The sequence below is a fragment of the Monodelphis domestica genome, chromosome 4 (assembly GCF_027887165.1).
Source record: "Monodelphis domestica isolate mMonDom1 chromosome 4, mMonDom1.pri, whole genome shotgun sequence".
Taxonomy (NCBI): domain Eukaryota; kingdom Metazoa; phylum Chordata; class Mammalia; order Didelphimorphia; family Didelphidae; genus Monodelphis; species Monodelphis domestica.
In genome coordinates this window covers 446,942,168-446,969,875 of record NC_077230.1, presented here as the reverse complement: position 1 = coordinate 446,969,875, position 27,708 = coordinate 446,942,168, and the positions used below count along the sequence as shown (strand labels likewise).

At 37.0% G+C, this 27,708-nt stretch overlaps 1 protein-coding gene across 2 annotated transcripts; it reads right to left on the bottom strand.

The window, feature by feature from the left end:
* Nucleotides 1–353: 353 nt before the first annotated feature.
* VN2R604 (vomeronasal 2 receptor 604) lies at nt 354–27,708 on the bottom strand. Of its 2 annotated transcripts, XM_016433101.2 has the most exons (6): nt 27,485–27,708; nt 25,489–25,780; nt 24,123–24,938; nt 6,470–6,694; nt 3,944–4,071; nt 354–1,254 (listed from the first exon to the last, which is right to left on the bottom strand). In XM_016433101.2, the coding sequence occupies exons 1-6, from the start codon at nt 27,706–27,708 to the stop codon at nt 354–356; spliced, it is 2,586 nt and encodes an 861-aa protein (XP_016288587.2).

Sequence of the window (27,708 nt, the reverse complement as noted above, 5' to 3'; positions counted from 1 at the left end):
GCATTAATTTATTCTTCAAACAATGTCTTGGTTGTTCTCTATAATGTTCTTTTGGTTTGATTTATTTTATTCTTCATTTCATTTTGGTCTTTTTATGTACTTAAAAACAGTTTATTTGTCATTTTTATTGGTTCATATTGTTTCATTACAAACACATGCCAAAACTTCTTTACTTAGTACCCAACTGATGAGTATCCCCCCTATTTTCAGTTCATTGCCACTGCTAAAAGAGGAGCTATAAAGATTTTCAGCTGGGGAAAAATTGAGACATTTTCAAGCAAGACTAATTAGTTTTTTTAAAACATCTTGTTATTAATGGATGTAATATAGAAATATTCTGAATGTTTCTTGTCTCAGGAATTTGGATTATTCTTTAAAAACTTCTTGGTGTTCTTCTGTGGCTCTAGAAGGATTACATAGCACTTGGGGATGAAGATGCAGCCTAGTAAGCCAGCACTGGAACTCAAGATGGAGAAGACCTCCACAGCCACCATCATCTTCCCCTTGGTGCTCTGGTATGTGGGCAGGAAGGAAATCCAGACACTGCAGAAGACAAGCATGCTGAAGGTGATGAACTTGGCTTCATTGAAGGTGTCAGGGAGGTTTCTGGCTAGAAAAGCCACAGTGAAGCTCCCCACGGCCAAGAATGCTATGTAGCCCAGGACAGAGTAGAAGGCAATGAGAGAGCCCTCATTGCACTCAAGGATGATGTGCTCAGGGTCAGAGTGTATGTCTGCATCTGGGAATGGGGGAGAGAGCAGGAGCCAGATTGCACAGAGCATGACTTGAATGAAGGTACAAAAGACAACAAGAGAAATTGGTGTTCTGGAGCTCACCCATCTCCTGCTCCTGCTACCTGGTCTGGTGGCTCTGAAGGCCAGAACCACAGTGATGGTTTTGGCCAGAATAGAGGAGATGGCCACCGTGAACATGACTCCAAATGTTGTTTGTCTGAGGAGGCAATTTATTGCAGTGGGGGGGCCAATGAAGAACAGGGAACAAAGGAAGCATAAGGAAAGGGAGAAGAGGAGAATGTAGCTGAGATCCCGATTGTTTGCTTTGACTATGGGGGTATCCCTGTGCTTCACAAAGACCCAGAGAACCAGAGCTGTGAGAAGAGAGAAGGAAGCAGCTATGGAGGCCAAGGCCATGCCCAAGTTTTCTTCATAGGCCAGGAAAGTCACCCTTTTGGGGAGGCAGTGAATCCTCTCCCTATTTGGATATTGGTCCTCAGGGCACTTCATGCATTGATCTCTGTCTGAAGAGAACAATAAGGTCTTAGAATGGCAGGTTTGCATACCTTCCCTATCAGTGGACTCCAAGTTTGTATTATAATATCACACACTTCTCCAATTTAACTACTTTCCTCTGAATTTCAACACTTGTAAAATGGGCATAATAATGGCACTTTCCTTATGCAATTGTTATGAGGATTAAATACATTAACAAATGTATAATGTTTTGCAGTCCTTTAAAAGTGCTATATACAAGCTAGCTAATAAAATGTTATAGTAATATGTCTCAAAGTAAAGAAATTCAGTTTATTGTTGAAATGATTTAATGGATGTTGACATTGTATCTTTTAAGTGTCTCTTCTCATCCTGTATCTAACTATTCTTTATAGATTTTTCCCACAGGAAAATATTTCAATTGTATTCAATAAGGTAGTCTTTCTAGAGCTATTCTGGAACTCTATGTGAAGATTCAATCCATATAGTTTTTAAAGGTTTTGATTCCTTTGTCTTTCCTGTTGATGGTGAGCACATCTATGATGATGTATCTATATGTCATTAGCTGTTGGCAAGATGTCTTTTGGGCTTGACCAGAATGACTCTTAAATTCTTCGCTTGGATCTCAAATCTGAGTGTTCTAAGAATATTGAAGGATGTAACTATGCATATTTATTGTGGCAAAAAATATTCATAAGAAAGGATAGATGATGCTTTGTATTCAAAGGGCGTATATTAGAGAAATGACTATCTTTGCTCCATTTGACTGGAGAGGGCTATCAAGAGGACTTTTTAGAGGACAAAACAAGATGCAGTCCAGAAATGGAGAACAGAGAAATTTAGATTCTATCTGAAGAAAATCATTATAATGAGCATGGTCTAAATATTTAGGGAACTGCATTGAGAGTAACGGCTATCCCCTTCTCATAGATCTTTAAGCAGAATGTGGATGACCACTTGGGTATGGTGAAGATGGGATTAACTATTCCCTTCCCATCTTTATATTTAATCACCAGAATTGTACACACACCTTAAGTATGGGGAGGACTGTGATCCATGTGTGCCATAGTAATTAATGAATAAGAATCGACTGCCTGGCTACTGGACAGTCCTTAACAAAGCTCTAACTATAATTAACCCATGTAAAAATGGAAGGAAGAAACAGGAAGTTATGAGAAAAAATGATCTTTATACGTGGCAAGCATTTGTTGTGAGGAGTTCTTTTACCTTGAAGTTGACTTGAAGTACCCTGGAGAGGCTGTGACTGAGGACTGCTTTCTATTTTCTATTAGGACTACCACTGGGATGAGTGAAAAAGGCTGACTCCTTTCCCTGGTTTGTTCTGGAGACATCCTGTCTTAGAGGAGATCTCATGGCTAAAACCATTATTTAATTTTCCTCTGGGCCCCCTTCACTCTTTCCCTTTAAGCCCTGCCTGGTTCAGACCTCGCCAAATAAATATATGCTCTCTCTGATTTTTTTCTTACATTCTTTCTCCTTTTGTAAATAAACTATCTTAAAAGTCATTTGGAATTGACTGATAATTCCTGGGAACTACAATCAAATTTAGTTCATATCTTTTTATTTCCGCCCTTACAGTATGACATACTGGGGATCTCATGCAAGCAGGGGTCCTAAAACTTTTTAGATTTAATCCTTGTCCAGCCCAGTAACTTAGAAGAACCAAGTGATCCTTCCCCCAATGAACAGGGTATATGGGCAGGTCACTGCCCAGTTCCCACCATTTCAGGTTATAAAAACAATGTCTTGTGTATCTTCCAGCCATGATCAGGAGACCCCACTTTGAAAGCTAACACTTGTATTGATTTACTGCTGAAGAGAGGGCATCCTCCCAAACACTTTCCATTCCAAGACTATTGAAAGAACTTCCTTCACAGAGGATTTTGCCCCTGAGACATTGCTCTAGGTCAGATTATTTCCATAGTCTATATTACTTCCCATTTTCCTCATGTTGGCATTGATTTTCTAAATATCTGACTGTTTACTGAGCTTCAACAGCTTAATATACTCTTCAAAGTATATTCAAAGTTTCTTCTCAGAGATCCAAGCCTCATGGCGAATGAGGAGAAATCTAGACCTGAATAAGATTATGGAGCAACAGAAAGGCAAGAACTTTTCTGAGTAATGGATGAGGATTGGTGCCTTCTTGGCATGCATTCTGCAATATACATGGAAGCACTGAGGAGAAATACTTGAGATTAATTTAAAAATGTGATGGATTTCTGTGCAGTGTTCTGGGTTTGATTCTGAACTCTTCTTAATAACTGTGTTACTACAGTTGGTCACTTTTTCTTTCTCTTCAATACAACTATAACAAAGAGAGTAAAATTTTGCCTTTGGGGTCTTGTGAGAAAAGAGCCTCTGAAAATTCTAAAGCCCTATTTAATGTAATGGTGATGTAGAGTAATGATCAGTGTCAATGGACATTTCTAGAAGTTTATCCCTAAGTAATTGTGCCACACAAAACTGGGTCAGAAATTTCCAGTCTGGTGGACTTCCAATACACCAACTCTCACTAATTTTGATCCCTCTTGACCCTCAATCTGCTTGATCTTTCTGAGGTTTCTCCTGGATTTCCTTTCATATCATGTTCCCTAGGAATTGGGTTTTCCATTACTAGAATATGAACCGAGTGCCATCCAGCTTTATTTTGTTTCTCTGTAAATGTGTTTGCTGTGAGTTTCTCCACAGACTTACCTGTCTGGTTGGAAATCTGCCCCTGTGGGCAGGGTGCACAGTCAAAACAGCAGACAGGCTTTCCCTCCAGGGCTTTTATGTGGAATCCTGGGCTACAGACCTTGTGGCATCTGGAGGGAAGAGGCTACACAAATAGCATCCAAGTCATAATGATGTTGTTTGGAGTCAGCATATGAATGTCTTAATGTGCTTTGTTATCTAATTTTAGTTTGTTGTTAGCTACAAGCACACAATCTGCTTATTCTGCAATGGCTACTAATGCTCTTTTTTCATGGATATGACATTCCTATGTGCTAAAGCTTGAGCCAGTTACCTTGGAAAAAAATGCAAGTCTCCCCAGACCAAAGTAGCTCTATTTCTTTCCTCTTAAGGAGCAGAAAAAGCTTTTAGGATATGAATTGGTGTGTGGAGTCTGTCCCTCCCCACATCCCCTACTAAATTAGTATATGAAAGGTTTTACAGATGAAATAATGTTAGTGACTAGAATTTATTATCAAATAGAGCCTTTTTCTAAGTTTTTTTTAGTAGAAGTATTTCTGTTTAGACATTTCTGTTCTGTCTGACTCTTTGTGACCTTCTTTTCCTTTTCTTGGCAAAGACAATGGAGTGGTTTTCAATTTCCTTCACTTTCTCATTCTATAAATGAGGAAACTAATGGAAAATGTTTAAATGGTGTGGCAGGGGTTATACATTTAGTGTCAGAAGAAAGATTTAAAATCAGATCTTCCAGATCCCTTGGCTTTCACTCTACCTGTTGAACTACCTAATTATCATGCAAAGCATTTGGAATGTATTGAAAAAGGATAATGCAGATACTAACCTCAGAAAGAAGAAGTATTTGAGGTTTGAGTCTCCAGTCTTTTAGTATGAGACATAGCAAATATTTCTCTCTGTCTGTCTCTGTCTGTGTCTTTGGATCCCTTCCTCCATATATCTTTTTCTATCTCTCTCTCTCTCTGGGTATGTTTCACACTCTGCATGTGTCTGTATGTGTTTGTGTTTGTGTGAGTGTGTACTGTAAGTGTAGCAGTTACTTTTTTTGACTTCTACTTACAAGTGATCACATTTATGAAGTAGCAACAGTGTTCAATTCATTCAATCAGAATCAAATATGAATAGAGACTATGAACTTTTTGAATCAGTTAAAATCTGTCATTTGAAGAAAAGGAAGGAGTTCTTAGAACCAAAGATTCTAATTGTCAGGAAGTGAAATGTTTAGAGTAAACATGTTTTTTCCATTATATCACTGAGGACTAAAGTTAGACCTGAGTCAATGTGGAAGAGAAGAGAGAATCCATAGGAATCGCCAGATCTCCACACATTTTGCAGCAGATGTCCTAGATACAAGGCAGTCTCAAGAAAAGGTCAGCTTTTTCGTGCACCTTCCCTTGCCTGTGTATTTCCAAAATTTAGAATTTCATATGCTGTTTGGTGAATCAAGTATTACTCAGAACATGAATTAAATCTTGATCATGAACAAGCAAGGCAGGCAAAAGAAAGTCAAGTGGGGTGGGGACCTAAACCTAAGCTTAAAATGTGATTTTTTTTCTAGCCAGGATCTCAGAGCAATTGTGATTTTGTCTAAAATGCAACTTCTAAAGTCAAAGAGGAAGTAACCACACATGGAAGATTCTTGCATTATCTTTGTAACCCAGGACTCAACTCAAATAATATCCTTAAGAAATAGTTTTGAAATGAATTCATAGCTGAATGGATGAATGATTAAGGGATTGTGTCACATTATAAAAATAATAAATCCCTCCCTCTGCCCTACAGATCATACACTTTTAGACAAACTTCTATTTTCTGAATAATTTTGTTTCACTCACATAAAATTCCAAATGGCTGAATACTTTGTACTGACTTAAGCAGGGATTTTGGCCTTCTGCCTGATGCTATGATTCCTAGATTTGTCATCTTTTGAATTTATGACTCTGTATTTCATCTTTTGATGAACTGTGGAAGTAAGAGATTTAGATAGTAAAGGTAGCTCTTATATTTCTAAATGTGGGACATGGATCAACATAAAAAGGGAAATGTTATTCCCATTAATGGGAGTTAGAACTAGAATATGGATAACACAGGGTTCTCTTCCAGGAATCCTAAATATTTAGAGGCCTGATACTACTTAGAGTACTTTGATACCATGGAAACTTTGCTGGGTATAGCAGGCATTGATCAAGAATCATTAGTTCTAATAAGAAGTTTCTTAATGCTCCTACTTCCTTTTTCAGTGACTGCTATGGACGAGGGAGATTCTCTTGCTTCCCCCTTCCATAGCTATGCAATAGTATAATCTCACTGTCTCTCAGTCTCTCCACCTAAAGAGGAATTTGTCTTGGTGCCCTTGCCTCAACATCCTCTCAGCTGAATTTGGTAGAAAAACTTAATTTTCAAGCTGCCTTCTGAAGGGAATTTTTTTGCCATTTGAACCAGTTGTGAAAAATGCTAGTGGTTATTCTGGTGTGTAATGGGCTTTGGGTTATAACTTTCATTAAACAAACATTTCAATCATTCTTCACCTCTCCCCATGTTCTGGGCCACACTATTGCCTTCTGCTGGATAATGAACTGTTGACCAAGTGGAGCCTCAGAAATAAACTCTCCCACTTTGACCAGAACTTCAGTGTCATTACCAAAGGTCACATAGTTGAGAATATCATAGTTTGCCACAGAGTTCTTCTCAGCTAAGCCCACATGGTTCCCAGCACTGTTGTTAAATTGGATGTTCTTCAGGAAGGAGTGGAGCTAAAAAAAAAAGAACATGAAAAGTTCTACAGGTGAGTCTCTCAGGGATGGGTGCTAGACTCTAGGCTACCTAATTTTTTTTATCAAATATTTTGATAAAATTAGGATTAGTCCATCATTAGACATTTCAATTGTCAAAAACTAATCAATTCCTAATAAATTGGATAACAGAATCAGGATCTAAAAAGGCCTCACTAGATTAGAAGGTTGGGCCAAATCAAAAGGACTTGGTAGAAATATTTGAGAAGAGAGAAAAAAGCCAGAAGGGTCCTCTCAGTTGAATGAGCATAGAGCTGGGAAAGGAGGTATGTAAAGAGAGCTTTGAATGTTGGTTCATAATATTGGAGGTGCTGCAGAGTGTCCTCCTGTGGTTTGTGATTCTCCTTCCAATGCAGTCTAACAAGCACTCATAAACATTTGTTCATTGCCCACTATTTAAAAGGCAATAGATTGGGTCCTTGGAGTAGTAAAGGAAAATCAAAAGCATCTGCACTAAAAGAGTTTACATTCAACTGAAGGCAACCACATTGAAACAGAAAAAAATACTGTGAAAGGGAAATTTTATTAACTTAATCAAATAAGTACTTTGAATGATTCACTCTTTGAACTTAATCAGTCAGGAGCTAGAGGATCCTTTTGATAAAAGTTTACCCCCTCAGAGGATGAAGGTAGATCCCACAGGCACTGCCCTCTGGGCAATGTCAGCTAAAGTAAGAAACTCTGAATGGATCCTGAGATGTGATAGAGCAGCAGAAAGTGAAAGGAAGTAGAAACCAGAGACAGGAAGTCAGATGGAGAAAACTGCTGATAAGTATCAGCCCAGGGCATTCTGATTCATTTGACAGTGTTTGTGGCTCTTGCTTAAACTGGGATTCTGCTGTGCAGGTGTTTCTGTGTTGGACTTCTTTTCTGTGCTGGAGGGCCTCTGCATTGGTGGCTTGGGGAAATTGGCTTTGGTGCCTCCCTTCTGGTCAGTGACAATGGCCTTTCTGCTTTTCACATGTCTTTAGTGGGATGCCCTCTTCAATGAGACACTTGGATCCAGACTTGGGAATTTAGCCAGGCAATATTTTTTACCTTTTTTACAAATCCCTATTTTCTATCTCTACCTTGCTTTAATAAAGTTACTGAAGCTACTAACATTTTTATAAACATATACATAAATAGTTACACAACAATTTTAAAAATTCTTATATTTATCACACCCCTTTTAATTATTACAATACCATATTATTCTAGAAGGAAGAAAATATCAAATTATCAAACAGAGACAGAAGGAAGAGGCATTTATATATCACCTCACATGTACCAGCCACTGTTCTTTTTATATATAATATAAAACTAGGATTGGCTAGGAAATGAAGAAAGAATTTGCAAGTATCATGAATATAAGTTGAGACTTTAAGGAAGCTAGACATTCTAGGAAGCAGATATAAAGTAGAAATACATCTCAGGTTTAAAGTAAGGGCCTTTGCAAAGGCATAGAATTGGGGGATGCAATCCTAAATTCCGAGAACAGAGAGTAGACTATTTGTTATTTTTTAAAAATTTAATTGATTAATTTGGAATATTTTCCCGTGGTTTCATAATTTATATTCTTCCCTCCCTCTCCTCTCATAGCTAATTAGCAATTCAACTGGGTTTTACATGTATCATTGATCAAGACTTACTTCCATATTATTAATATTTGCTATAGAGTGATCATTTAGTCTCCAGCAGGATATTTTTGATATGACATATAATGTGTTAAAATATATAGTACAGAAAATTCCTGGTAAACATGGTGGCAGTACACACCCAGGACTCTTCCTCTCCTCACCACCTACCAATACAGGCCACCTCAAAAAGCCAAAAAAAGTCCAAATTCATATGAATGAAGGGACTCTAAAGTAGTGTGCATCATTGAAGGTACATTGGATTTGGGCATTTCCACAACATAAGGGAGTGAAAAAGCTTCCACAAAAATGCGAGCTGATCCACCCTCCCCCACCCCACTTATGGAGCCAGAGTCAGAGCCAGCATGAGCTACAATCAGTGATTGAATGAGGGGCACCTCAGGAGGGAGTGAGGTTCACCTCTGGGTCCTTGGCAACTGAAATGAGACCACTGAGGACCTACCCCTGCGAGCAGCTAGACCTGAGGCCCCAGGAGACTGAGGAGCAGAGACCATGGATGACTGCAGGGAGATAGCACAGAGAGGGGGTGGCAAACAGTGGAAGCTTCAGAGACTATATCTGGCCTCTGGCAAAATCCTTATTCCTTAGCTCCATATGCAGAGTGTCTGTCCATCATGCTCAGATTTCTAACTGGAAAATGAAGGAGAAACCAGCACAGCAATGGCAAACAGAGCCTGGGAATAACAACTTCCCAATGCCAAGAAAAGCAAGAAGAAGGGGTTGACCCTGGATAATTTTTCAGAGGTAAAAAACAGGCTACAGAGGAAATAGAAGAGGAAATACAAATAAATGCACCAAACACTTCCCCCCCCCCCCAAATGGAAATTGTCCACAAACTCTTGAAGGATTTAAATCAGAGCTTATCAAAACATGGAAGCCTTCTGGCAAGAAAAGTAGGAAATAGTTCAAAAAGAGAATAACATTTTAAAGGACACAAACTCCCAATTGGAGAAACAGCTGGAAGCCATGAAAAGCAGGACAGACCAAACTGAAAGGGAAAACCAATTCTTAAAGACCAGAATGAGGCAATTGGAAGCCAATGATAATCTTGCAAAACAGCAAGACTTAATAAAGCAAAGTCAAAAGACTGACAAAATAGAAGACAACATTAAATATCTCACTGACAAGATGACAGATCAGGAAAACAGAGCATGATGAGACAATTTGAGAATCATTGGTCTACCTGAAAAGCCAGAAATAAACAGAAATCTTGACATGCTACAAGAAATTATCCAAGAAAACTGCCCTGATGTTCTTGAACAATGGGGAAAAATAGACATTGAAAGAGTTCATAGAGCACCATCTACACTAAATCATCAAAAGACAACTCCTAGGAATGTAATTGTCAAATTTCAAGAGCTACCAAGCTGAGGAGAAAATTTTACAAGGATCCCAAAAGAGGCAATTCAGATATCAAGGAGCACCAATTAGGATCACACAAGGCCTGGCAGCTTCACACTAAAGGACCATAAGGCTTGGAATATGATACTCAGAAAGGCAAGAGAATTGGGTCTTTAACCAAGGATCACCTATCCATGAAAACTAACTATATACTTCCAGGGGAAAGTTTGGGCATTCAACAAAATAGAAGATTTCCAAGTATTTGTAAAAAAAAAAAGACCAGAATTAAGTGGAAAGTTTGATATCCAAACATAAAGATCAAGAGAAACATGATATGGTAAATAACAAAGAGATGGAAAAGGGGGAAAATAAGGGAACAAAAAGGGAGGGGGAAGAACGGGAAGTTTATTAAGGGTGGGGATTAGGGGGAGTGATTAAAAGCAAACCACTGGTTTAACAGGATATAGCAAAAGAAGAAAGGCCAGAACTAGAAGAGGATATCAAAATGCTGGGGAATACACAAGTGGCAATCATAACTTTGAATGTGAATGGGATGAACTCACCCATAAAATGAAAACAAAAAGGAGAGTGGATTAGAAATCAAAATCCTACCATATGTTGTCTGCAAAAAACACACTTGATGCAGCTAGACACTCACAAGTTTAGAATTAAAGATTGCAGTAAAACCAATTGGGCTTCAACTGATAGTAAGAAGGCAGGTGTTGCAATCATGATATCTTAGAAAGCCAAAGTACAAATAGATCTGATTAAAAGGGATAGGGAAGGTAACTACATCCTGATAAAAGGCAGTATAGACAATGAGGAAATATCAGTAATCAATATGTATGTACCAAACGGTATAGCATCCAGATTTTTAAAGGAGAAACTAGTTGAGTTGAAGGATGTTAAAGTTAGTTGTGGTTGGACTCTGAATATATTAATTAGGTGATCGCCAGGGATTTAATTTCTGAATCCCAAAATGAATTACTAAGGTAAATGGAATTTATGGTAGTTTATTTATAATAGAGGGGAGATATTTAAGGAAAGGAGAGAGAGGGAGAGAGAGAGAGAGAGAGAGAGAGAGAGAGAGAGAGAGAGAGAGAGAGAGAGAGAGAGAGAGAGAGAGAGAGAGAGAGAGAAAGACCTGTTAGAAATAGTAAACTTTAATCAAGGGAAGAGAGTCTCAAGATGATGGACCTTTCCTGGAGGCTTCATGCCTCCAGCAATATGGGGCCACTAAGTCAGCCTTTCTCTCACCAACAGTGACCATCTAAATGATAGCAGTCTGAGGTCTCCTGCATGTTCCTCCAGGGATCCAGTTCCTCCAGTCCATCTTTGAGTCAGAGTTCTCAATCAAATATCTCTGAATCTAACCAAATGTCCCAATGTCTGAATGTTACTGTCCAAATGTCTGAATCCGAATGTCTGAATGTCTGAATCCAAATGATCTCCTTCTGCCTTTTGGTGCTCTTTTTAAATATCTTTTACTCCTGTGCCACCTCCCCTACATTTCACGTCTACCAATCATATCAGACACTTTTTTCCAGGACTGCCCATTGTTTAGTTCTCACCTTTTGTGTTTAGATTTTTTTCCAGCACTGCCCATTCTTTAGTTCACACCTTCTCTAGTTAGATTATAATCTCTTTGTGTTGCTTAACACCTCTTTTGGTAAATTTACCTTTTGTAGTTACTTAACACTTTTTTGGTTAATTCACCCTTTGTAGTTACTTAACACCTTTTGGTAGTAAAAATCTAAAAATATATTGTAGTTTAAAATTCTAGCTTCACTATAAAGGAACAGCTAAGTACCTTCATTGTTACAATCAGGAGATTATAATTTTGTCTTCACAATAAAAAAGAGCTAAGTATCTTCATTGTTACAATTAGGAGATAGCTAAATCCAATCTTCACATGGACAAAATAGATAGTAAAACTATACTAGTGGGGGACCTGAACTTACCTCTATCAAATTTAGATGAATCAAATCAAAAAATAAATAAGAGGTAAGTGATTTGAATGAAATCTTAGAAAATGAGAAAAATTATATTTACAAAATTAAGGGAGAAATCAATAAAATTGAAAGTGAAAGAACTATTGAACTAATAAATAAGACTAGAAGCTGGTATTTTGAAAAAAAAACAAACGAAATAGACAAAGTACTGGTCAATCTAATAAAAAAAGGAAAGAAGAAAACCCAATTACTAGTAGCATAGATGAAAAGGCTGACCTCACCTCCAATGAAGAGGAAATTAAGGCAATAATTAAAAACTAGTTTGCCCAATTATATGGCAACAAATACGGCAATTTAGGTGATATGGATGAATATTTCCAATAATATAAATTGCCTAGATTAACAGGAGGAGAAATAGAATTCTTAAATAATCCCATATCAGAAAAAAAATTGAACAAGCCATGAAAGAACTGCCTAAGAAAAAATCCCCAGGGCCTGATGGATTCACAAGTGAATTCTATCAAACATTCGAAGAACAACTAATCCAAATATTATACAAACTATTTGACATGATAAGCAAAGAGGGAGTTCTACCAAATTCCTTTTATGACACAAATATGTTACTGATTCCAAAGCCAGGCAGGTCAAAAACAGAGAAAGAAAACTATTGACCAATATCTTTAATGAACATAGATGCACAAGTCTTGAACAGAATACTAGCCAAAAGACTCCAGCAAGTGATCACAGGGTTTATTGATTATGATCAGGTAGTATTTATACCAGGAATGCAAGGATGGTTCAATATTAGGAAATCATTGACCATATCAACAAGCAAACCAACAAAAATCATATGATTATCTCCATAGATGCATAAAAAGCTTTTGACAAAATACAATACTGATTCCTATTGAAAACACCAGTAAGTATAGGAATAGAAGTATCTTTCCTGAAAACAATAAATAGTATTTATCTAAAATTATCTGCCAACATCATTTGCAATGGGGATAAACTATATACATTCCCAATAAAATCAGGAGTGAAACAAGGATGCCCATTATGACCTCTATTATTTAACATTGTACTAGAAACACTAGCAGTAGCATTTAGAGAAGAAAAAGAAATTGAAAGTATTAAAATTGGCAATGAGGAGACCAAGCTATTACTCTTTGCAGATGATATGATGGTCTACTTAAAGAATCCTAGAGAATCAACTAAAAAGATAGTGGAAAAATATCAACAACTTTAACAAAGTTGCAGGATACAAAATAAACCAGCATAAGTCATCAGCTTTTCTATATATCTCCAACACATCTCAGCAGCAAGGATTAGAAAGAGAAATTTCATTTAAATCACCCTAGATAATATAAAACACTTGGGAATCTATCTGCTGATACACAGGAACTATATGTACACAACTACAAAACACTTTCCACACAATTAAAACTAGATTTAAGAAACTGGAAAAACATTAACTTCTCATGGGTAGGATCAGGTAACCTAATATAAATGATCATTCTACCCAAACTTATTTACTTATTTAGAGCCATACCCATTGAACTACCAAACAACCTTTTTATTGAATTAGAAAAAAACCCATAAGAAAGTTCATTTGGAAGAACAAAAGATCAGGGATATGCAGGGAAATAATGAAAAAAATGCGAAGGAAGGTGGCCTAGTAGTACCAGATATTAAACTATACTATAAAGCAGTGGTCATCAAAGCAATATGGTACTGGCTATGGACAGAAAGCAGGATTAGTGGAATAGACTTGGTGTAAGTGACTTCAGCAAGACAGTCTATGATAAGCCCAAAGATCCCAGGTTTGGGGACCAAAATCCACTATTTGATAAAAACTGCTGGAGAAATTGGAAGACTTTATGGGAAAGATTAGGTCTGGATCAACATCTCAAATCATACACCAAGATAAACTCAGAATGGGTGAATGACTTGAACATAAAGATAGAAATTATAAATAAATTATGTGAACACAGAATAGTATTCATATCAGATCTTTGGGAAAGGAAAGATTTTAAAACCAAGCAAGAATTAGAAAAAAATCACAAAACAAATTATTTTGATTACATCAAATTAAAAAGTTTTTTGTACAAACAAAACCAATGTAATCAAAATTAGAAGGGAAGTAACAAATTGAGAAACAAAACTTCATAAAAAAAACCTCTGACAAAGGTCTAATTACACAAATTTATAAAGAGCTAAATCAATTGTACAAAAAATCAAGCCATTCTCCAATTGAGAAATTGGCAAAGGATATAAATAGGCAATTTTCAGTTAAAGAAATCAAAACTATTAATAAACACATGAAAAAGTGTTCTAAATCTCTTATAATCAGAGAGATGCAGATCAAAACAACTCTGAGGTATCACCTCACACCTAGCAGATTGTTTAACATGACATCAACAGAAAGTAATGTACTGACTCCACATTCAGAGGAAAAACTGTGGGGGTTGAAATACTGAAGAAAAATAACTGCTTGACTACATGGGCGGAGGAGGATATGATTGGGAATATAGAATCTAAATGAATATCCTAATGTAAACATCAACACAATGGAAATATGTTCTGATCAAGAACACATATAATATCCAGTGGAAGGGTAGAGGAGAGGAGGGAGGGATATATATATATATATATATATATATATATATATATATATATATATACACAAAAATAAAAAGAAGATGTCACCTATCTAATTAACAATATGGATACACACACACTATCTATCTATCTATCTATCTATCTATCTATCTATCTATATCCTTTACACACACACACTATATATATATATATATATATATATATATATATATATGATTTTTCAAAGAAGCATTATAATGTGAAATCAGCTCAGTAAGCTAAAAGTAGAGAGAAAGAACTTTCAATTCCAATTATTTCAATTTTTTTAAAAGGCTCTGTGGAGCCATTAAAATAAAAATGTAAGCAGAGAGGAAACTGTTACTGCTTGAAATGGAGAATGATAAACTGAGGGGAAATTGCTGTTTCTCTTTGCAATGACTGTTGTTCTCTGGCTTTTGAGTAGAGAGGGCTGCCACAGAAACCTAAGCCTGCTTATTTGTAATGGAGGGAGAACAGAAATGCTGAGGGATGCTGCCACACAGAGATGCTGGTACATAGGGGACACTGCTTATAAGGGACTACCCTGGGGTTTACTCTGGGGTTTGCCTATTGATCCCTACTTACTGATTGCTGATGGATCCATCTATTTCCTAACCTCCTTCCTCCATCACTCCCTCCCTTAACCAACCTCTCCCTTTTGCCTCCCTTACCTCCCAGATCTTCTTGAAGCCTTTGGCTCCTTCCCTCCCTCTTGAGTTGAACTATAATGATACTCTAGTTGCTTTCTCAGTGAAGGAGTTTATTGGGATAACAGGATGGGAATCTGAGGTAAGAGGGATGAGGAATTTCCCTAATGTAAATGAGGTAAAATTGAGGGTTTGGGGAGTGACAAGTGTGACTCTTAGACAGTTAGAAAGATGGAGGACAATAGCAGTTCAAAATATTCTTTCTTATTCTTCATAAATCAGCCAGATCTCTCAGCTTAACCTGAAAAAGAAACAAAGTTCAAAGTCTCTAAGTTTCTCCTGATCTGCTCAACTCTCCTATAGACCACCAACTCAAAAGCTTCTCTCCTGGTCAGCTTCCACTGCTCAGAGTGAGGAAGACAGAGACCAAATCCCCAGAAGCTAAGTTTCTCTTTTCAGTGTCAACTTCAACTGTTCAGAGCCAGAGAAAACAAAAAAAAATCAAATCAGCCTCACAATAGTCTTTTAGTCAGCTTCAAACCTCCAGGGAGAGAGTGTGTGTCTCCCTGTCAGAGACAAAGTCAAAAGCCCCTCCCCTGTCAGCTCAAACTGCCAACAACCGAGGACATTCCGTTGGAATCCTCTCTCTCTCTTTTTTTAAACAATATTTTATTTGATCATTTCCAAGCATTATTCATTAGAGACAAAGATCATTTTCTTTTCCTTCCTCTCCCTCACCTCTCCCATAGCCAATGCATGATTTCACTGGGTAACACATGTGTTCTTGATTCAAACCCATTTCCATGTTGTTGGTATTTGCATTAGAGTGTTCATTTAGAGTCTCTCCTCAGACATGTTCCCTCAACCTCTGTAGTCAAGCAGCTGCTTTTCATCAGTGTTTTTACTCCCACAGTTTATCCTCTGCTTGTGGATAGTGTTTATTCCCCTAGATCCCTGCAGATTGTTCAGGGACACTGCATTGCCACTAATGGAGAAGTCCATTACCTTCGATTGTACCACAGTGTATCAGTCTCTGTGTACAATGTTCTCCTGGTTCTGCTCCTCTCACTCTGCATCACTTCCTGAAGGTTGTTCCAGTCTCCATGGAATTCCTCCACTTTATTATTCCTTTTAGCACAAGAGTATTCCATCACCAACATATACCACAATTTGTTCAGCCATTCCCCAATTGAAGGTCATCCCCTCATTTTCCAATTTTTTGCCACCACAAAGAGCACAGGCATGAATATTCTTGTACAAGTCTTTTTCCTTATTATTTCTTTGGGGTACAAACCAGCAGTGCTATGGCTGGATCAAAGGGCAGACAGTCTTTTAGTCCCCTTTGGGCATAGTTCCAAATTTTCCTCCAGAATGGCTGAATTAATGCACAACTCCACCAGCAATGAATTAATGTCCCTACTTTGCCACATCCCCTCCAGCATTCATTACTTTCCATAGCTGTCATGTTAGCCAATCTGCTAGGTGTGAGGTGATACCTCAGAGTTGTTTTGATTTGCATCTCTCTGATTATAAGATATTTTGAACACTTTTTCATGTGCTTATTTATCGTTTGGGTTTCTTTATCTGAAAACTGCCTATTCATGTCCCTTGCCCATTTATCAATTGGAGAATGGCTTGATTTTTTGTACAATTGATTTAGCTCTTTGTAAATTTGAGTAATTAAACCTTTGTCAGAGGTTTTTATGAAGATTGTTTCCCAATTTGTTGCTTCCCTTCTGATTTTAGTTATATTGGTTTTGTTTGTACAAAACCTTTTTAATTTGATGTAGTCAAAATTATTTATTTTGCATTTTGTGACTCTTTCTATGTCTTGCTTGGTTTTAAAGTCTTTCCCTTCCCAAAGGTCTGACATGTATACTATTCTGTGTTTGCTTAATTTATAGTTTCCTTCTTTATGTTCAAGTCATTCAACCATTTTGAATTTATCTTGGTGTAGGGTGTGAGGTGTTGATCCAAACCTAATCTCTCCCACACTGTCTTCCAATTTTCCCAGCAGTTTTTATGGAATAGTGGATTTTTGTCCCAAAAGCTGGGATCTTTGTGTTTATCATATACTGTCTTGCTGAGGTCACTTGCTCCAAGTCTATTCCACTGATCCTCCTTTCTGTCTCTTAGCCAGTACCAAATTGTTTTGATGACTGCTGCTTTGTAATATAGTTTGAGATCTGGGACTGCAAGGCTCCCTTCCTTTGTATTTTTTTTCATTATTTCCCTGGATATCCTTGATCCTTTGTTATTCCAAATGAACTTTGTTATGGTTTTTTCTAAATTAGTAAAGAAAATTTTTGGAAGTTCAATGGGTATGGCACTAAATAGATAAATAAGTTTGGGTAGGATGTTCATTTTTATTATATTGGCTTGTCCTACCCATGAGCATTTAATGTTTTTCCAATTGTTCAAGTCTAGTTTTAGTTGTGTGGCGAGTGTTTTGTAGTTGTGTTCATATAGTTCCTGTCTTTGTCTTGGGAGATAGATTCCTAGGTATTTTGTTTTGTCTAATGTGATTTTGAATGGGATTTCTCTTTCTAGTTTTTGCTGCTGAGCTGTGTTGGAAACATATAGAAATGCTGATGACTTATGAAGTCTTATTTTGTATCCTGCAACTTTGCTAAAGTTGTTGATTATTTCAATTAGCTTTTTGGTTGAATCTCTAGGATTCTTTAAGTAGACCATCATGTCATCTGCAAAGAGCAATAACTTGGTTTCCTCCTTGCCTATTTTAATGCCTTCGATTTCTTTTTCTTCTCTAATTGCTACTGCTAGTGTTTCTAGTACAATGTCAAATAGTAGAGGTGATAATGGGATCCTTGTTTCACTCCTGATCTTATTGGGAATGCATCTAGTTTATCCCCATTGCAGATGATATTAGCTGATGGTTTTAGATATATACTGTTGATTATTTTTAGGAACAACCCTTCTATTCCTATGCTTTCTAGTGTTTTTAATAGGAATGGATGTTGTATTTTATCAAAGGCTTTTTCTGTATCTATTGAAATAATAATGTGATTTGTATTTCACCAAAGGCTTTTTTCTGTCTATTGAAATAATCATGTGAATTTTGTTGGTTTGCTTGTTGATATGGTCAATTATGTGGATGGTTTTCCTAATATTGAACCAGCCCTGCATCCCTCGTATAAATCCTACTTGATCATGGTGGATGACCCTTCTTATCACTTGCTGCATTCTTTTTGCTAGTATCCTATTTAAGATTTTTGCATCTATATTCATTTGGGAGATTCATCTATAATTTTCTTTCTCTCTTTTTGATCTGTCTGGTTTTGGAATCAGTACCATGTTTGCGTCATAAAAGGAGTTTGGTAGAATTCACTCTATGCTTATTTTGTCAAATAGTTTGTATAGTATTGGAATTAACTGTTCTCTGAATGTTTGATAGAATTCACTTGTGAAACCGTCGGGCCCTGTGGATTTTTTCTTAGGGAGTTCTTTGATATCCTGTTGAATTTCATTTTCTGATATGGGATTATTTAAGAATTCTATTTCTTCTTCTGTTAGTCTAGGCAGTTTGTATTTTTGTATATATTTGTACATATCGCCTAGATTGGTGTATTTATTGCCATATAATTGGGCAAAGTAATTTTTAATGATTGCCTTAATTTCCTCTTCATTGGAGGTGAGATCCCCCTTTTCATCCTTGATGTTATTAATTTGCTTTTTTTCTTTCCTTTTTTATATTAGATTGAGCAGTACTTTGTCTATTTTGTTTGTTTTTTCAAAGTACCAGCTTCTAGTCTTATTTATTAAATCAATAGTTCTATCACTTTCTATTTTATTAATTTCTCCCTTAATTTTAAAATCTCTAATTTGGTTTTCTTCTGGGGATTTTTAATTTGTTTGCTTTCAAGTTTTTTATTTGCATTTCCAATTCATTGATCTCTACTCTCCCTTGTTTGTTAATATATGCACTCAAGGATATGAATTTATCTCTGATTACTGCTTTGGCTGCATCCCAAAAGGTTTGAAAGGATATCTCACCATTGTCATTTTCCTCGATGAAATTATTAATTGTTTCTATGATTTCTTCTCTAACTAAACGATTTTGGAGTATCATATTGTTTAATTTCCAATTGGTTTTAGATTTGGTTTTCCATGTACCATTACTGATCATTATTTTTATTGCCTTGTGATCGGAAAGGCTGCATTAATTATTTCTGTTTTTCTGCATTTGTATCCCATATTTCTGTGACCTAGTGTATGGTCAATCTTTGTGAATGTGCCATGTGGTGCTGAGAAGAAGGTATATTCCTTTTTGTCCCTATTTATTTTTCTCCATATGTATATCAATTCTAATTTTTCTAAGACTTCATTCACTTCTTTTACTTCTTTCTTATTTATTTTTTGATTTCATTTATCTAAATTTGATAATGGTTGGTTCAAATCTTCCACTAATATTGTTTTACTGCCTATTTCTTCCTTCAATTCTCCTAGTTTCTCCATTAGAAATTAGGGTGCTATATTATTTGGTGCATACATGTTGATTAGTGATATTTCCTCATTATCTAAAGTCCCTTTTAACAAAATATAATAACCTTTCCTATCCCTTTTAATCAGGTCTATTTTTGCTTTGGCTTTATCAGATATCATGATTGCAACTCCTGCATTCTTTCTATCAGTTGAGGCCCAGAAGGTCTTACTCCATCCTTTAATCCTATCCTTGTGAGTATCAACCCGCCTCATATGTGTTTCTTGAAGACAACATATGGTAGGGTTTTGGATTCCAATCCATTGTGTTATTCTTCTACATTTTACGGGTGAGTTCATCCCATTCATGTTCAAAGTTATGATTGTCACTTGTGTCCTCCCTGGCATTTTGATATCCTTCCCTAATTCTAACCTTTCTTCTTTAGCTCTAACCCTTTAATCCAGTGATTTACTTTAAATCAGTCCCCCTAGTCCCCTCCCTTGATATGTTTCCCTTTCTCGCCCCTCCCTTTTTGTTCCCTTTCCCTCCCCCCTCTCCTTCCCTCACTTTTTGTGTTCCCTTCCCCTTGGTTTTCCCTTCTCCCTACCCTTGTTGGGTAAGATAGAATTCAGGATCCCAATGGATCTGGATGTTCTTCCCTCTCAGAGTTGATTTCCCTGAAAATAAGGTTTAAGTAAAAACTCTCTTCCTCTCCTTCTTATAGGAGTTTTCTTACCCTCCCCTTCCCATGTGAATCTTTGTGTGAAAAAGTTTATTCTATTTGGTTTTTCTTTTCCACCTATTTACACATTATGTTTTCCCCACATGTTAATATACATAGATTTATATAAATGTAGTCCTTATAGAAGAGAGTTTGAGTAAAAGAAAAAGATATCATTTTTCTCCTTTTCCCTTTCCTTCATATTTACCTTTTCAGGTATTCCATGCTCTTTGTTTTTCAATATCAAACTTTCCACAGAGCTCTGGTCTTTTCTTTGCAAAAACTTGGAAGTCTTCTATTTTGTTGAATGCCCATACTTTCCCTTGGAAGTATATAGTCAGTTTTGCTGGATAGATGATTCTTGGTTGAAGGACCAGCTCTCTTGCCTTTCTGAAAATCATGTTCCATCCCTTACGGTCATTCAGAGTGGAACTTGCAAGGTCTTGTGTGACCCTGATTGGCATTCCTTTATATCTAAATTGTCTTTTTCTGGCTTCTTGTAAGATTTTTTCTGTTGCTTGAAAGCTTTGGAATTTGGCAATTACATTCCTGGGAGTTGTCTTTTGGGGATTTAGTGTAGAGAGTGTTCTAGGAGCTCTTTCAATGCCTGTATTGCCCCCTTGTTCTAGAATCTCTGGACAATTTTCTTTGATTATATCTTGTATTATGATGTCGAGTTTACTGTTTATTTCTGGCTTTTCTGGTAGTCCAATTATTCTCAAATTGTCTCTTCTTCCTCTATTTTCCAGGTCTATCACCTTGTCAGTGAGATATTTTATGTTCTCTTCTAATTTCTTGGTCTTTTGGATTTGCTTTATTAATTCTTGCTCTTTTGCAAGATCATTGTATTCCAGTTGCCGGATTCTGACCTTTAAAGCCTGGTTTTCCTTTTCAGTTTGATCAAATTGATTTTGAAGTTGCATTTTTTCATGCTTCAGATTGCTGAATTCTTTTTGCATTATTTCCCACTTTTCCTGCCAGAAGGCTTCCATCTTTTTGATCATTTTGGATTCAAATTCTTCAAGAATTTGTGGAGAGTTTCCATTTCCTTTGGAAGGTTTCAGAGCATTTGCTTATGTTTCCTTTTCTATCTCCTCTTTATTTTGTATTTTTGCTCCATAAAATGTGTCCAAAGTCTCCCCCTTCTTCTTCTTTTTCTTGGTGTTTTGAGGCTTTTTTACTTCTGCACTGTTTGCCATCTCTATCTGAGTGAGGAGGACTGGCTCTTCCTGTATCTGTCTGATATTCAGAGGCTTTAGCCCCAGGCAAATTGTCCATTCTCCACAGCTGCTCTGTCTTCCCAGGGAAGCCCAGGGTTTGCTGGTGTTTCTGGTGTTACTGCTCTCAGTTCCCTCCCAATGCTACTCCGCTGCCTTACTTCCATGCTCTGAGCATTGCTCAGCACTGTCCTCAAGGTATTTCAGTGCCTTTGCCGGCTCTGGGGTTACTGTTCTTCCAGAAGATCCTGCACTCTAAGGGGGGAGGGGCCATGGTTTCCCAGAGCTCCAAGGGCTCCAGATAGGATTAAGTTCAGCTGGGTTGGACCCAGTGTGCCCTGATGCAGGGACCTTCCATGAGACTCAGGTAGAAGGATCCATCCAGGGGGCTACAGGCTCCCCCCCCCATCTCTCTCTGTTTCCCTGCCTTCTGTATTGGTTCCCCCCACAACTGGCTCAGGTTGTTTTCAAGATGCGGCCTTCAGAATAGCTGGCCCTGAGGCCTTTTGCCGGCCCTGAGTTTCCTGCTGCTGCCTCGGGCTCAGTGTTCTGGGTTGGAGGGGATGGGTCTTGGGACCTTACTTCTGCCTACCCCTTAGATCCAAATGATCTAGGGTTCTGGCTATTGGGGGGCATACCTTTAGGTCTGAGTCCAGAAGGAGGGTTCCCAGGGTCTATCCTGTTGTTCATTTTGAATTTCAGTGCCCTAGGAGCATACAGTTTGTGATCAGTAAGGAAGGGTTTTTGGAGATCTGAACTTTAGCTCTGCTAAGTGGAATCCTCTCTTGATGGATATCTAGAGCTATATCTCCAGCCCTGCATCTTGGTCCACAAGTCCTGCAAAACCTCTTTCTCTCATGGCTCCATCACACCATTGATGGCTCTTGCACAAAAGTATAATCTATCGGATCAGTAGAGTAGCATGGTTAGATGTTCTTTAGGAAGATTATTTTTTGTCTTCATTCAATAATTCCTTTGGATGTATTTGTATTTGCTTTTATATTATTTACATTTATTTTACATATATAGAAAATATGTTCTCTATATTTATGTTCTATATATTTCTTTTGAATATATACATAATACATACCCATTCAATAATAGAAAGGTGTATATAAATATATACATGCATGTCCAAATGGGTGGGTGTATGTATGCACACACATATATGCTGAGATATATTTATGTTGTCCTCTCCATTGTTAGTGTTGCTGTCAAGCACCCAAAAATTAATACATTTGCGGATGAACATCTGAGAAGGGAAGCTGAAGACTGAGAGAAAATAGTTGGAGGGGTTTTAACTTAGAGGGAACACAATAAAGGAAGAAAGACTCAGAGACAAAGAGTTCAACAACATGGACTCCAGTTTACATGCTCCTCTGACTGTGGAAACAGAGAGTGATACATGTCTCCAATATTTTATTGGAGAGTCAATGAATGGGTGATGGGAGGTAGTTGATGAGCATGTGACATGGCAGAGAATTCAACACTGGCTCAGTTAACAACCACAAGATCAAAGAGGTGTAGACTGAGATCATTTAGGACTCAGAGCCCCTCCCACCCCTAAATCCAATTAACTTTAGGGAGACTTAGGGAGTGGTCAGAATAGGATAAGCTCAGAGTTAAGACTTTCTTACAAGGCTTAAGTAATCAATCATTTAGTTTGGTACATGAGCATATTGTTCACAAGAGTCAGTTTTTGAATACATCAACAATACTTTCAAAGTTAGTTCATATCTGGATCCCAATAGGTAGGTACACCAGAGTATGGAATTTATACATTTTTGTCTTCAGATCTCCATTATGTAGTATATTTACTGTCATATAATAGAAAAATTTAAATTACCAGTTGATTTATTGTCAACTCTATAATGGGTGAATTAGAGAAAGGGGAAACAGGAATCCAAGATTATAGTTAAAGAGGATTTTCCATTGAACAAGCATCTATTATGGGTATTACAGGGTAGGTTATTCATTATGCCAGTGCAGGAGAGGAAAGACAAATCTAAAAGAAATTCCTATTCTCCAGTATTTATTTTGAAAAGTCAATACAAAACTCTGTTTTGAGACAAAATCTCATGTTAAGATCTAGATCACCATTTGGAAAGACACATAGGGTCCTTTAATCTAATGTTTTTTATTTAAAGATGAAAGATAGAGAAGTCAAGGGATTGTTCAATGATAAGTGGCAAAAAAAATTTCAGAGACAAGTTTTGAACCCAGGTTTTCTGACTTCAAAACAAAGAGTCCATCTGTTGTACCATGATGCTCTGGAGTAACTAAGCCTGCTAGGGGGAGGAAAGACACCTGGCTTTGACATCCTTAGACTGATGGAGGCGTGGAACAGGAAGTGTTGCTGGTCATAACCTCCCTATGAAAACCTTCAGTGGGCAGCTAGATGTAAAATTGGTTGAAGCCCAAGTCTGGAGTTCATGTGTCAGAAAGAGTCATTTTCATATTTTTGAATTTGGCCTCAGATACTTATTAGCTAGCATTGTGACCTTTAGTAAGTAAGTTAACCTTGTTTACCTCAGATTCCTCATTCATGAATTAGAGAAGTAATGACAACCCACAAAACTTCCCCAAAACTCTAAGGGACCAGCTGAGTTTGATTCTCATTCCTAAATCTTAAATCAGGTAAACAAAATGATGATAACTATGAAATGTCCAGAAATGACATATTAGGCTTAGAATCTACAGAGTTCCTCACTGACAAATGAGGAGACCTGAGTTATTAATCCCGTCACTCTTTCTGAATTCAACAGTACCCAAAGTCAGATATTTGAAAATCAGTACCTGAGGGGAGATCTTACCTTCCAAAATACCTGAGTTGCTCCCATTGCTATTGGATTCCATTTCCGATCTCACCAAGAACATTTCATGAAGTGCCCAGGCTACAGCATACACAGCATTGTAAACAGTGTAACTCTGGACTGACATAGTCATGTCTAAATAGCTCAATCTCAGTGTGTCCAAGGAAGCATTTGGTGAACAGACAGCTCCATCTCCTTTTCCAATTTTAGATGTACATCCAAAAGCTGAGTTCCAGAAGTTCTGAAGGAAGATATCCTCTGGGTATTTGGCAGGGTGAATGGTTTTCAGAAAATGTTTGAAACCAGGAATGTTGTTTGTCTGCTCTGAGAATATCAGAGCTCCATGGAAATTGTCAAAATAGACATAACCTGGTTTTTTGGCAATATCCCAGTGACTGCTGGTGACCCACATTCTGTATATAAGGGTATGAGGATCCTCACTAAACCTCAGGGTCAATAGTGTATCTGTATTGCCATAAATTACAATCACTCTGGCTGTAGAATCAGATAGTTTTTTGAGAAAATAAGAATGATAGCGTTTATCCTCTGTCAACCCAGTAAAGACCTTGTATATAAAAGCGACACAGACATCATTTCTGACCATTTCTTCTTGAAGATCTCTTAGGAATTTCTCACTTTTTGAATCATCTGAGGCAACCAATCCCACCCAGGTCCATTTGAAATGCATCATTAATTGAACCATGGCAAGAGGAAGAGAGGTGTCCCTGGGGGCCAACTGAGAGACAGAAGGAAACTGGAGTGGGTCACTCAAGAGTGGATCAAAGAGACCATAGGTGACCTGAATAGGAACCAAACATGAGCTTGGTTAATGCATTCTATGTATGTCTTTTTTTTAACCCTCCTTTCTCCACCCACTATATTCACCCTCTTTTTCCTAGAATGGTGTAATTCTTCATATCTACCTATTATAAGTACTTCTGATCATTCAGGCCTCTACCTAAGGGATCATGTAATTCATAAAACCTGACCTAGCTCAAAAAGATATAAAGTCTGCACTTTCTGACTTTTTAACCTCTTTGTATATATAGCACCATGCACAGAGAATTGAAAATATTTGATATTTAACAAGTATTTGCATTTAATTGCGTTGTTTCACAAATTCTGTAGGTGACAATTTGCTGCTTCCTACAAGAATTGATGAAAAGAAGAATTTTTTTTCAACTTTATACGAAGAGTTTCCTTTCACTTCACTGAGATGTACCTGACAGGTGAATTAGACATTAGGATTCCCCCAAGCTTTTGGAGTCTGAATTTCAAGTAGTACAGCCATTAAAGCCTTTCTGTGTCCTCTAAGCTGTATAGGCTAAATTGAAGCTATAACTCCCTACCTGTGGAATCCTGTAGAGCTCAAGTAGGGTTCCCATGGAAACAGTCAATTCAGAAGTGGCTCCTCCAATGACCACTATAGACTTGCCCTGCCTCTCACAGCTGTAATTTGGAATGGTTGGTCCTTGGCCTGACAGCCACACCAGGGAGCTCTCCAAGGTTCTGTCATCATTGTGATAGGCATTGAAGATGTGGAATCCCAGGGTTATATTGGGTAACAGTTTGGTGTTCCTGTTGATCTCTTCTACAGCAAACATCAAGGCCAGGACCTGATAGTAGTGTTTGGGCTGCCACCTACAGTAGGAAGGAGATTGTTAGGAATAAGAAATATTTTTCATCCTATTCTTCCCCCTTGAAGGAAACTGAAATTTTTAAATGGAGAATTTTTTCCATCAAATGAAGGTACAATTATGAATGAGTCTCACCTGTTGCCTCAGTCTTATATTCTGAAAATTTTATTTTATTACTGTCAGGGACTCAGAGGCCAGAGCTTTGACCATATTAAAACCTATCTGGTCTCAAGGGCTCAGGGGCTGTATTGGAGACTCTCTTTCTACCCTCAACCAGCTTTATCATCACACTTACATCAGAGTAGCAGTTCTCTACCAACTCTCATGTGATATCCAAAATCTATTGTGAAAATGACCTGAATTCTTTGCAAAGTCAGTAAATGAATTTCCAAAAATTGAGGCAATTGAGTTCAATGACTAATAAAAGAAAGCAAGACAAATACTACTGTGAATATTAGACAACAATTTTTTAGAAATATGGTAAAGATCCTCATCTTAAATTATATCCCCATGTACTCTCCAGTGGGATACTTAACCTAGCTATTAAAAATAATATCAGATATGAATGAGAGAAATATAGAATATATTCATTTTCATATTTATCTGCTGGGGAATAGTTCATGACCAAATTAGAGGCATAGAGGATCAAAGATAACAAGTTAGAATATTTGATTATATCAAACGACTAAGATTCTTTTCCTCAAAAACTAATCTAATGTAGCTAAGATAACAAGTGGAGATTTTTACTGGAAAAATACAAGTAGCATATTGTTAAAAGTCTCATTTCCAAGATATGTAAGAGATTGATTGAAATTTGTAAAAAACAAGAGCCATTCCTCAATTGATGCATTTCAAAGGATTTAAATAGGTAGATCTTCAGATCAGAATTCCAAATAATCTAAAGTAATTTAAAAATTTACAAATGACTAATGATCAGCAAAAAGGGAGTAAAAGCAACTCTGAATTTCTACTTCATATCCATTATATTGGTAACTTTGGAAAAAAGAAACAACTGTGAGAGGAATTTAATAGTGTCAATGTTGACATTCTGGATAGCAATTTGTATGTATTACCAAAATGTTATTAAATTTTAGACACTTTATGACCAAATAATTCCTAAAATAATGTAAAGATAATATAAAGGATCTTGGTGTTTAATATATGTATAAGTGTTTGTATATACATTCATATATTTATATATTCATTTTGGAGTGGAAAATATCTGAGTATTAAGAGGTTGTACATTGATTAGGGAATGGCTAAACAAATTTTGATCTGCATATATAATGGAATATATGTGAGCCGTAGTAAAAGGAGAAAGATGATTTCACAGAAATGGCAGAAGCCTTGTATATACTGAGATAGTATGAAGACAAAAGAACTTAGAAAGCAACATATAATTTAACTGCACTATTATAAAAGCAAATGATCTGAGAATCTGAAGAACTCTGAGCAGTGCAGAGGATTGATTATAAAGAATACACACATTTCCTTACAGAAAGGTGATGGGTATCTCTAAAATAAGACATTCATTCTTGGATATAACTAAAATGGAAATTTTTTTGCCTGATTATACTTATCTGTTACAATTTTTTTTTGTTGTTTTTCCATTACTTTCCAATGGGAGATTGTACACCATCAAGGAAGAAAATAACTGGTTGAGTTGACAAGTGAAAAAATTAACTAAAAGAACTGAATAAATACTTACTGATGATGTTTTATGATATCCTTAGGGTGAAACCAAAATTTTTTCCAATATGGAAATTTGTCTAACTCATGTAAAAGTAGAGGAAAAAATCCTCCAATAACCAGATCCCCATCTCTATAGTATGTGGGGCTGAAAGTCCTTTCTGCATGGCAGGGGTTCCCTTCTTCTCTGCCCACAGAGAGTGGCAGCTGCAGGAGCAGGAAGAAGAAAAGTTGGAAGAACAT

Bases quoted from the DNA above. Each gene is read 5' to 3' on its own strand.
- VN2R604 (XM_016433101.2), bottom strand. From the start codon at position 27,708: ATGTTCTTCCAACTTTTCTTCTTCCTGCTCCTGCAGCTGCCACTCTCT. The intron at 25,781-27,484 runs GTAAGTATTTAT...TTCCTACTGTAG, and splicing joins GATATCATAAAACATCATCA to GTGGCAGCCCAAACACTACT. The intron at 6,695-24,122 runs GTACTGATTTTC...TTTTTTTTTTAG, and splicing joins AAGGTAAGATCTCCCCTCAG to CTCCACTCCTTCCTGAAGAA.